This window comes from Musa acuminata, chromosome BXJ2-8, assembly GCF_036884655.1.
Source record: "Musa acuminata AAA Group cultivar baxijiao chromosome BXJ2-8, Cavendish_Baxijiao_AAA, whole genome shotgun sequence".
NCBI classification, from domain to species: domain Eukaryota; kingdom Viridiplantae; phylum Streptophyta; class Magnoliopsida; order Zingiberales; family Musaceae; genus Musa; species Musa acuminata.
This window is the reverse complement of record NC_088345.1, coordinates 22,322,248-22,335,102: the sequence shown is the minus strand read 5'-3', so window position 1 is coordinate 22,335,102 and position 12,855 is coordinate 22,322,248. Positions and strand designations below refer to the sequence as shown.

General features: G+C 35.0%; 1 protein-coding gene across 1 annotated transcript; it reads left to right on the top strand.

Annotated features, from left to right (window-relative positions):
- The first annotated feature begins 8,410 nt into the window (after window positions 1–8,410).
- Window positions 8,411–12,262, top strand: LOC135618195 (U-box domain-containing protein 5-like). The gene is made up of 4 exons (XM_065119056.1): window positions 8,411–8,709; window positions 9,298–9,365; window positions 9,895–10,080; window positions 11,922–12,262. The coding sequence occupies exons 2-4, from the start codon at window positions 9,309–9,311 to the stop codon at window positions 12,036–12,038; spliced, it is 360 nt and encodes a 119-aa protein (XP_064975128.1). The 5' UTR covers window positions 8,411–8,709; window positions 9,298–9,308; the 3' UTR covers window positions 12,039–12,262.
- The last annotated feature ends 593 nt before the right edge of the window (window positions 12,263–12,855 follow it).

Here is a 12,855-nt window from a genome sequence, read left to right as displayed (position 1 = left end):
TTTCACCATAGATGCGTCCGCGGTTTTGTGGTACCGAAAATATCGCTCTACGCGCGAGATCCAACCAATCGAGTCTCCTTCTTCCCATCTAGGGAAGTTCACTCTCATGCATGGATAGTTGGGGTCGGTCATAGAGCCTCCCCTCCCTTGGAAGTCATCTCTTCGGGCTTGTTGCGATTGGGCAGAGCTCTCTCCTTGATATGATTTCTTCAGGCTTAGTGGTCGGCCCAATCTGAGTTCGATAAAGAGTGTCCAAATCTTATCCTCCATTCGTGCCTTAAAGGCTTCGAATTTAGCATTGATTGCCTTCTCATATGCCATAGTATATGCCTCCAAATATATGATGTTAAGATCTCTCTTTTGTTGTCGAGTTAAATGTATGCATATGTTGAGAGAAGTGATAGTCGGAAGAGTTGGTGGATCGGTGGATGTAGGCTGTGCTTTAGGCTTGTTTTGTGGCTATTTTGGGTGCAGTTTGAGGGTGTGGTTTGGTGGAGATTTAGGGCCATGGATGAAATTTTTAGATCTGTGGTAGATGGCTGCAAAGGTTTGATAGAAATCAATAGAAGTTGCTGCAGGTATGTGTTGTCTTGTAAAAGCAAAATTAACATCGAAGAAACAACGGTTTCTCGCTAAATTTCTACCAAAAACTTGAGAAATTTAAGGAGGGAATTGACATCAAAATCTTAGTTTATATGACAACAAGGATGTCTAAGAAAATTTCGATAGTATAAAAGCAAGGAAATTGGTGCAAGTTGCGATAGTAGAATTCTCGTCGAAAAATTTCAGCGGTTTACGATGAAAATTTACAGCAACACAAAATCGTTTTTAGAGATTAATTCCTTAATAGATTAATTTTAGATGGAAGCCAAGATGATCTATGAAGTGTATAAGAAATTTCATTCAAAAAAGATTGCAAATAGATGGGTTGAGGCAACAATATGCGGTTGAAATTTTCTACAGCATAGATTTTTAAGTGTAGCAGATTGGACGTAAAAGATCAGTGGTTTATATTGAGAATTTTTCGACAAAACCAAAAAAAAATCTACTATTAGGAAGTATCAAAGCTATCATAAAAAAATTCATAGAGATTTGGACAGAAAAAACGTAGTAACAGTGCAGATTTTCAAGTATAGCTGGAATTTTACAATGCTATGTAGTTGGAATTTTACAGTGCAGATTTTCATGTATGCTATGTAGTTGGAATTTTACAGTGCAGATTTTCAAGTATAGCAGATCATACGTAAAAGATCAATAGTTTATATTGAGAAATTTTTGATAAAACCAAAAGAAAATCTGCTGTTAGGAAGTGTCAAAGCTGTCATAAAAATTTGGTAAAGATTTAGATAGAAAAAATTGTAGTAGCAAGTTCAAACAGACTGTGCTATGCGGTTGGAATTCTGCAATGTATCTTTTGTCGTAGAGATGAAAACTTTACGATGAAAAGTTTATGCAGCAATATAGGAACAATTTTTTTTTTGATTTTCGAATAAGGATAATTAAATTATAGCGGTAGTAAGGTAGGAAACCAGAACCTGTTGCAATTCATGGAGAGATCAAAGGATGATCCGTTGTGGTGGAGATGACGATAGAATTTGGCGACGATCTTTTAAGCAATTATGGGAATTGCTTTGGGTGGTTGTGGAAGGCTGATGGATGGTTATGGAAGGGCAGCGAGATGCAAGAATGCTGCTATAATACTAGGTGTTAGAACCCTTGTAGATTCTAAACTTGGGGTTAATCTCTTTAGGGGATCGGCCTCCTTGGAACTCTATAGTGGTTCCTCCCTCCAAGTTGCTACTCAAAGGCTGTAGAAAAGATTCATCTATTGCTTTTGAAAAGAGGAGGAATATATGGTTATTTATAAGGCTTCTAAACCCTAACTCCTAGTATGACTATTACTCGAGACTCTTACTTCTAACCAACTCCTAATAGGACTTTTACTCAAGACTCCTATTCCTTTACAATTCCTAATTCTTCTCTAAGAAACAACCTCCTAACCTTAGCCGGCCTCTTCACCTCTTTAATAGGGGTCAGCTTAGGTAAGTTTTACATGAATGTCCCTCTCAATTAGAACTCTTATAGCTAGAGTCCTAACATAGATCTACCTATCATTGAGTGATTTATGGTTCCTTTAGGAACCTAAACTAATTTGTGTGGACTATACCTTTTAAATAGATATTTGTAGGCAAAATAATCATATTTTTTATAAAAATTATATTTTTCTTTAGGTAAGACATGTAATATAGGTCCTTTAACGAAGATAGTTGACTTTTGTTGAATGTTACTCACAAAGCCAGTTCCTTTCTTTCTATAAACATAACCCTTATCAGCAAATATCATGTTTAGAGATTTATTACTATTTTAATTTTTTTCTAATATTTCTTATAGTAATACATTTTATTTCTTAAGTGAATCTATCTCATCACACTTAGTGTAAAAAGTTATCATACTATCATTATGCTCATTTTTTAATTTATCAAATTCACTAACAAGAGAAGCATGCTCCTTTTTTAATAGCTTGTATTTTTTACCAACTAGCTTACATTCATCAAATAGATCATTGAAAGCAATAAGTAAATCATCATAAGTTAAATGAGATTTGATTGAGTCACTTACCTCATCATTGAGCACCATTAGAGTGTAATTTGCAACTTCGTATTTGTTAATTGGCTCCTCGCCTTCAAATGCACCCAAATCATCCCAAGTTGCTTTGAGCGCATTTTTTTTCTTTGGTAGCTTCTTTTTCACTTGGGGACATTCATTTTTGAAGTACCACGACTTTTTCATTCATAGAAAATTATTTGGTCCTTTTTTAGTTCACTTTTGTTCTTAAAGCCTTGTTTTGTTTTGTTTCTTTTTAAGAATTTTTTAAACTTTCTTGTAAGAGTGCTAAGTCATCATCATCATCATCATCATCATCATCATCACTTGAGTTTTTACCCAAGTGGTATTCTTTAGTTCTAAGTGTCATGTCTTTTTTGTTATTTGGAAGATTGTTCTCAAGTTAATCATGTGCTATGCATGTCATTTCAAATATCATCAAGGACCCGATAAGTTCTTCAAATGAAAAGTTATTGAAGTCTTTTGCTTCTTGTAATGTCATTATTTTAGGATACTAACTTTTTGAAAGGGATCTTAATATCTTGTTAATAAGTTCAAAATTAGAAAAAATTTTACCAAGTGCTTTTAGACTATTGACGACGTCCGTAAAACGGGCGTATATGTTTCCAATAGTCTCACGTGATTTCTTGCGAAACAACTCATAGCTATGAACCAAAAGATTAATTTTTGACTCTTTAACCCTACTTGTGCCTTCATATGTGACTTCGAGTGTGTGCTAAATATTATGTGCATTTTCGCATATAAAACCTGATTAAATTTGTTTTTATCAAGAGCACAAAACAAAACGTTCATCGCTTTAGCATTCTAGGAGAAAGTCTTCTTTTCCAAATCATTTCATTTGTTCATTAGTTTGGAAGACTTCTCAAAATCTCTTTCAACAATGTTCCACAATTCGAAATCCATCGAAAGCAAGAAAATTCTCATTTTAGTTTTCCAATATGTATAGTCCATCTCATTGAACATATGATGATGAGTGATAAAAAAACCATCTTGATTGCCGGTAAAAGTCATCTCTCTTGGGTTTTAAACTAAATAGAGAGTAACCTTGCTCTGATACCAACTGTTAGAATCGTGAATGACACTAAGAGAGGGGTTAAATTAGTGCTATCGTAAAAATTAAATCGATTTGAAACTTTCAACTTGATAAAAACATATCAGAAAAGATATTGAAAGTATGCTTGACTTAGAATAAGAGTAGTAAGAAATTAAGGTAGAAAATAATAGTAATGAATAGCAACAAGATAGTGCACACTAATTTTATAATGGTTCGGTTGTCGTGACCTACATCCACTCCCGATTCCTCCTCAATTGAGGCCACCGACGTCCACTATCAATCTTCTTTCAATGGGCAAAGACCAACTATCCTCTTACAACTCATTCTCATTTTTACAAGTTTAGGAGACAATCTTTTACAAGTCTTACACACCTCTCTTAGATTGATCACAAAGCTAAAGAAGGAGGAGGAGGACACTTAAGCACTTTGTCAACATTTTTACAACCAAAATCTCAAGACTTCTGTTTACACTTTTCATGCTCTTTCATGCAGGAAAGAGTGGGGTATTTATAGGCTCCAATGACTTCAAAAAAGGAGCTAAAAAGTATCTCATCCTGAGTTTCTAAGGTACCGATGATACCACTGCTAGTATTAGGCGGTACTACCACCTGTAGACTAACATTGGGTAGTATCACCGTTCAGTTTGGGACCAATGCCTGACAGAGCCTCGGAGACTAGGCTCTAGCAGCATTAACTACCAACGATACCACCACCAAATCTGGGCGGTTCCACCGCCTAAACTTAGCTCCAAGTGGCTAATTGGGCCATCTAACTGACTCAATTCAACCTTGTTTCGGGTCTAATTGGCCTCTAATTAAGTTAGTAGGATTTATCCCAAAATAAACTCAAATTAAAGTCCTAACTACAATAGTTAAAGCTAAAACAATTACGACACAAGGAATCTAAGTTGTCCGACATGTCAATTGTTCAACCGAACTCTCAATGAACTTCCGGCGAACTCCTAACGAACTTTTGACGAGCTTTTAGCGAACTTTCGATGAGCTTTCACTGCATCGTTCGATCCTTCAATGTATCACCCGATTTATCCGGCTCGATACTCGATCATTGACTTTGGCCCAATATTGGATTTTTCTTTAATTATTTTGTCTATCTCACAATCATAGTTAGTCCTACATCACTTATCTCAATACTTGGATTAGATTATTGTTTCATCAATTGATTTCATCATCAAAATCCAAGATTCAACACATACATCATGTGCCAAGTGACAAGTTGAAACTTGATTAAACTAATTTTTATCTAAAGCACAAAATAAAATATTTATAGCTTTAACATTTAAAGAAAATATTCTCTTTTCAAAATCATTTTATTTTTCTATCGGTTTGAAAGATTTTTAGAAATTAAAAAAATCTTGCTTTGATACCAATTTCTAGGATCTTAATGACACTAAAAGAGGGGGGAGGAGGGGTGAGTCAATTAGTACAATAATATTTTTAATCGATTTTAAAACTTGATTGATCAAGTTAAAATTGTAAGTTAAGAAAATAAAATTAAATCACAAGTAAAGTGCAAATAAAGAGAAGCAAACCGATTTATAGTGGTTTGGTTTTTTCAACTTACATCCGCTCTCGATTTCTCTTCCCTAGAGGTTGCCAATTTTTACTATCGATTTTCCTTCCAATGGGTGAAGATCAAATATCCTCATTATAATTTTCTCTTTTTTCTAGCTAAGGAGATAACCCTCATATTCTTTTTTTACACAAAATCTCTCACCTTCTATAACTTAAAATTATAACTAAACTTAAGAGAAGGAGAAAACTCAAACTATGCTTAAAATGAGAGTTTACAATACTTTTGTTCTCAGTAATAGATACTCTATTAACTAAGCTTATGTAGGGTATTTATAGGTACAAAAAACTTCAAAAATAGAGTCAAAATTTTAAATTTCAAAAATTTCGGGATATTAGTGATACTTCCGCTGGCACCGAGGGATACTACTATCGTAATGGGCTCATGAATCTTGGCCCTAGCGATACTACCATTGGAAACGTTGAAAAAGCATAAACAGTACTTTTCGGTTGACTCAAGAAATACTATTGCTTGGGCTTGGTGGTACCACTACCGGGCTTGGTTTATGCCACTGATTTAGCCTTTTAACAGGTCCAATTCAGTTTTGATTCAAGCCCAATGGGTTTCTTGATAAGTTAGCATGGTTTCAGCCCAATACCAACTCAAATTGATCGATAATGATCTCGATCAAGTATATGATAAATCAATCATGCATATGACACATTAACGAAGCTTTCAACAGGTTGTACTCTATTTCGACGTGTCATTCGTTCTTTTGGCATTTTGTCCAAACCTTCGGCATATTATCCTTTCCCTCGACATATTGCCTATTCTACCGATATGTTAACTTTATTACAATATGCAATCTTCTGGTGTAATATCCGATCTTTCTGATATAATATCTAAACCTATAATACGAAGTTCGATCTCTGGTACGCCGATCAATCCTTGGCTCAACGTTCAATTTTCGACACGATAATTTTTCAATGCATCGTCCAATTGCCCTACTCGATAGTTGGCCTTTTAGTGATCCAAGTCTATGATCGATTAGTTTCATCATCGATCACTTATCCCAAAAATATATTTTGTCTAATAAACTCATCAATTAGTTTCATCATCAAAACTCAGGATTTAACAATTTCCTCCTATTCCTCCCTCCTCTTTCTTGACTGCTTCCTCACCTTGTTACTCCTATAATGCCTCTTCTCATTTTATCTTCTTCCACGTTCTTCTTCCTCAACCACCTCTTCTTTTTTCCTTTTTCTTCCTACCTCTTCCTCCATCTCCTCTTTTTCATTTCTTCCCCTTCTTCCTCTTTGTCTCTGTTACCATATCTTTTACTGAAATAAATACAACTTAGATACAAAAAAATTAATCTATTCTTGCTGCAAATTTAAAGTATCTAAACTAGGAAATAAAAGCAAAATGTTCTTGAGTGATAATTGCTCGAAAATTCTTGTGTATTATGCACGGACAAATTACGATAGAACACTTGATGTTGGTTCTCCCTTTCTTTTCTTCTCTTACCAATCTGATAGCTTCTTTATTAGGGGCTACGAAGGGATGGATTCTAATGTAGTTACTGCTATGTTTTTATATGTTGAGGACTAGGATGAAGCTACTAGTTCTGCGATGATTCTCTAATGGAAAATTTTATCGCAGGTTGTAAGAAGAGGACTTTTTGCTTGTTAATCGTAGTTACTACTATAGAAGGGTTGTCGGGACTTTCTTCTTCTCCTCCTCTTCTTATGTTGTTGGTCTCAGCTGAGAAGCTATCCTATGCTGATTGGATTGTTGAATAGAAGGAGGAAGGGCGTTGCTATTGTCCTATGGCTGTGGAAGTTCTTCTCCTTCTTTTCTTCTCTTCCTCTTTTTTTCTTCCTTTTTCTCACTCTCTTGCTCTCCTCGAGGAGAAGTCGAACTGCCATTGCTGCGATGGAGAGAAGAAAAGATGGGGAAGTCATGGATTCTACCTGGATGCTTATGACTTAAGGAAGGCTAGTTTTTCATTTTTTTCATTGACCTGACTTTTACGACAATTAGATTCTTCCATGCGTTGAGAAGGTAATGATCATCTTCTCGTATAAGTTATGATGGGGGAGTCCTAATGTTATTGAGACTCCTTTGAGCTTGCGATGGGCTGACTCCTTCCATAAACAGGAGTCATGCGCATCTCCCTTTTGACCCAAGCAATTTTGTGATCTCATTGGCTATGCAAACCTCGAGTCCAAATCTTTGTTAGACTAGGATTCAACCGTATATGGGGCTAATGTGGGGCTGACTTAGATAAGTCATCATTTGTTTTAACGATTGAGATTGTATTTGATATTTGCTTGATTTGATTGGGATCGAATTAGAGTCCAGTTAAAACCCTAATTAGACTAAATTTGAGTCCAATCAGAACTCCACGAGATTGTCTCCAATCATTTCTCTCTTTCTTCTTCTTCTTCGAGTCATTAGTATATATTGATGCATGCTTAGTACTTGAAATGATATTCCTTACTATTTATTTTCTTGTTATATTTTATTTTAGATTATTTTTATCTTGTTCTTCTATTCTATATTTGCTATATATATATATATATGTATTATTTATATATTTTCATGATATCTTGATTAAATTCTATTTTCTATTACTATATATCATATATATGAATTTCTATTTTTTATATATTTTTTTAACTTCATTATCAGTATTGTGAGTGCAGCCGATATATTGGTCTACATACTCGCACTTAAATCTAAGAGATCTAATGTTAAATGAAAAAAAAAGGAGAGAAATCAAATGAACTAAAATTCAAAAGACAAAATGAATATTATAAATGGGAGACCCGTTGTTGATTTTATAAGGAAATTAAGAGTTTTCTTTACTTATAAAAACGTTATCGTTTTAGTCACTGGATTTTATATAGTTCACTAAATAAATTTGAACAATGTTATTTGGATCAATGATTTTGTATAGTCACTTGATTTTGTATAATTTGCTAAAAAAATTCTGAAGTTTTTTCCAGAAAAACGCTCTTATTTTGTGTTTCCTTTTCTTTTAATTCCTCGCACCGATTGAACCGTTTGGCTTCCCCTCGCCCACTCGACTCAATCCTTCGTCTTTCTTTGCCTGTCTCTGACCGTTGCTTTATTGATGGGCCTCTTGGGGCGCCCACCAGCTACGACGGGCCCCTCCCGTCCACATTTACCTTTGCCCCTCTTCCATACTGCGTTGCCCACCAGAGACGACTGAACCTCCCGCCACCCGCACTTCGGGTTTCCCTCGGCTCTCCTTCCCTCTTTCCGTACCAGTTTTTAACCCAATCCTCCCCCCGGTTATATCATCCTCTCGATTTCTCCATCTTTCGGCACCATACGATTGGCGTATCATTCCTTGTGGCTTTGTCGCCGTCCAGGAACTCTAATTCCAGCAGTGACACAGCTCTGTCGAGCGAAGAGGCTGTTCGGTCACGAAGGTGTAGCAGAAATCGGGCTCGAAAGCACGGCCTTGGCAGGTTTGATTTTCTGGTGGTAATTCTACTTCAATAGCAATATTGATAGTAAAGGTTCGATCTTGCGCTGTATATTGTCGTGTACAACTATTCTTTGATCGGACCGAGGAGATTTTTCCCTATACGTGAAGAATGTTTTGGTTTTGATTTCATAAAGATATATTTTTGACTGATATATGCTATATCTTGTGGTGAATTGATATGTATTACGAGTTCTGGATACCTAAAGTCTTATGTTATATTTGGTTCTATTCATGTTTGATCTTCTAATTTTTCGATAATGTGAATCATATTGATCGATTATGGTTCTTGTTGCAAAGTATTAGCAGATATGATTTGGTTAATGGTGTTTTCCTTTACTCCAAGTTTGCACAACAAAAAAGAAAAGTATATTTTGACTATGATTATTCTATTAGAGATAAGTTACGTGTAGGTACTTTATCTGCCTTTGGAATCTTGTTCCAAGTGTAAGCTTGGTACCCTATGGATTACAAAACTGGCTTAACTGAAGGTTGCTTATGTTTCAAGATATTAATAGTTGCTACTTTGTTTGATATGTTAAATGATTATGAATATCTCATCTTCGACAAGGTTCTCTTTGGATGGGGAATGATGTTGTTGGAGTTGTGATAGAGCTACAAGATCATTATAATGTCAAGGTATTTATCTACATCGTGTCATCAGTATTGAATATTAATCTCTTTTAAATTATTACAATCGCCTGTATTAAATTTAGGAGTTTGTTGTGTGAACCTATGTTTGTATATTATAAGTGGTATTCATTTGGTATGCGCTTAACATAGCTTAAACGATTAGATTAATTTAGTTTAGCTGACGTGATGCAATAATGTCACGTTTGACATACTCTATATTGTAGTTACAATGTGATGCAGTAATGTCATATTTGACCTACTTTATATTTTAGTTACATCGAAATCTCCTTTGGAGAAGTATTGCAAATGGAATTTATCAAGTGGTAAATTAGATAATAGCCTGCTACTTCTTTTTGACAGCTTATGACTTTCAAAGAAGACATTTTCAACTCCAGTGTTGTTGCAATTTGCAGTCAAGTTTTGTAGTCTATTGGATGTTGTTACTTACCAATTAGAGGAGAATGTTCAGCGCTAGACCCTTTAACTTGTGCATGGTTTCTCTGTATTTTATTTGTTTGTTTATTTTTCTGTTCAGGTCAACAGTTCAATATGTTTGCAGCTCACGAAGATATTGGATAGGATCAATTTGGTTCTCGCTGCAATAGAATCAGCTCGACCAGGATGTACTTCTGGGATACTTGAGCTATGCTCTTTAAACAATTCAATTGATAAAGCCAAGCTACTTCTTCAGCACAATGCTGAATCCAGCAAGCTCTATTTGGTACCTCTATAGTTTTGCTTGTCTGCTGTGGTGTGGTCATTTTATTTCATATGAACTTTGGAGAATTGTTCTAAAACAAATTACCTCACTTTTCTTTTCAAATCATTCTATAAACTTCAACTATGTTATTCCTTGTATTTCCTGAAAGTTCCACGGTATGATAAGTGACAATAACCATAAACATGATCATGCCTCATCCTATCAGGTTGAGAGGCTCATGAGCATAACTTGGCGGAGAATTTGAATAGAAAGAATAATGCTGATAACACTCTTTAAGTGTAAGATTTAATCTAAATAAAATATGGTTGTAACCTGATTTTTATGTGATAACTAGCAGTTGCATAGAAATTCCTAACTCATGACAGAATGCTCCATAGATTTGTGAGAATTTAATTAGTGTTTTGTGAGTTGAGTTGCAGGGAGACATGGTGTAATGCAGTGTAAAGATTTTTGGTAGGCCAGTTCCAGTGAAAGGACCGATCATGGTTGATGTACTTTTTTTGTCATGTAGAATATTATGTTAGATATAAAAGTTTCTGCAAATCAATCATTGTATAATGTTTGATCGAACTTGTGGCTGAGCAGTGGGCTCCACATATTATGTTTGTGGGATTTATTAAAGCTATGATGTTCAATGATTCTCATTGACTCCAATTTTAGCTTTCCTTTGTGCCTCCATGCTCTCCAAATGTTTCTCGTGCCTCAGCGACCAAAAAGAGGAGGGGGGAAGGGTGGCATTGCAATCTTTCATGTGAGGGAAACCAATTGTGTCTGTGTAACAGCATTGACATAATAAATTCTAAAGTTGATTATGCAGGTTTTTATTATTAGTTGATCAGCATTTGAAACTTTTAAAGGCCCATTCTTGTTAAGAAATCTCAATAAGAATTGTATCCTGGCTCACTCATGAGTGTGGCTATTTTATGTGTATATTGACAAGGGCATCAACTTTTTTGTATCCTTGTATCTTAGAATTTCAGCTGGTTAAGTGTCTGTATTTTTTTTATCATATTGATCAAGTGGAGTAGAATAACTTGTTTCAGTTTTTTCCAGTTCTGAAAATCTAAATATTGCCAACCAAATTCAATCATGTGGTTTGGTACGTGTCTACAATTGTTCACATTTGACAACAAAATAGAGATAATTTCTGTTGTCTTTAAACAGAGATAATTTCTTTAATTTTCAACAAAATATGGTTTTGTTTGGGGACTTAATTATTTCACTATTGTTGATAAAGCACATGATTTAGAGAGTCAATCATTGTTCTCTAAGGTGGCTTGCGAAAACATAATTTGGAAATGAGGATTGAAGATACTTAAACTTCATGTAGTCAGTGAAGAATATAGGTGTCATTTATTTGTTAACTCATTGAGCTATATAAGGTATGATATGATCTTATAAAAGACACCAAACCGCATACAAGCCCAAAATTTTGATTTCATGTGAAATACACAAGACACAATGGACAAAGATGCACATAGACACTTAATGGAGGGAAAAGACTATAGAGCCGAATCCAACCAATTAGGCACAAGACAACCATTTGTGTTCCATATGGGACAACTTTTTACTGAAATGGTTGTTTTGAGGTTGTTTGTTTCACTGATCTACTACTAGAGTTGGATTATGCATGATCTCAGATACTTTCACTAGAACTAATTGTTGGTACCAACTTTAGCTTTTCATGATGTTCCTTTGATTTTTCATAATAGTTCTAATGATTATAGTTGTAAACTGATAATTAGTGCCCTTTTTTTCCAATTGGTTTAATCTGTCCTACAAAAAATTATGAACTATTTGGATTCTTAATTCCTTGCCTTTAACATTCATAAAATTTGCAGGCAATAACAGGGGAAGCAACTTTAGCAAGATGCGAAAGAATAAGGGGCTCTTTGATTAAAAGTCTGTGTCAGCTTCAGAATATGGTCCCACCATCATTAGCATCTAAGGTTAGATAGGCTCAAAGTTTGAAATGTTTTTTACCTCATTTTTTTGCATTAGTAAGTTTCATCTGCATGCTTCTGAGGTAGAATGCTTTCAAAAGATGTTCATGATTGGTTATTGATGAGAAGTACAATGAATGGATCTTGATTCTGAAATGTCAAGTACTTACAGTAAACTCTCACAGAATGACTTTGTTTTTACCAATGAGATTATGCCAGAGGTTTATTCCATAGCCAAACTATTGACTTTTGCATAGACTTTCTCCTGTGAGAAAGGTTCTTTTTAGTAGTTGCAACAGCCCACGTATTCCCTGAGTGAGTATACAAAAATGCTGGTGTACTGGGTTCTAAAATTCGTCTCATGAGATCTGGTAGTGAAAATGGCTAAATTTTTAGTATCTGCCAAGGGTCCCTGAGTTTGCTTGTTTCTCATGTGCCATTTTTAAAGGAATTCACAGATCATCTGAGGCATCTCACCTTTCTTTTGTTATAGCACCAATGGTGGTAAATTTGTCTTGCAAGAGGATCTTTTTGGGGCTAATTTGCAAATTGACAGAAATTTAATGCTATCAATGTTCTGATTAACTGGGCTTTTTGATCTGTAGGTTTGATCTTTCATAACATTGGATTGTTATTCTTTAGCTCATTCATTGCATTACTTTTGAGCCTGAGTCATTACCACTGTTACACGGTATAGTAGTATTTTGCAGGCAATACGTTGCTGAGAACTTTGTCTGGTAATATCTTCTTTAAAGAAAAATCCATGTTTAGCATCACCTTTAGCTAGTTTTGAGATAATCTGATTTCATTGGTTGATAAATCTATATCTCCA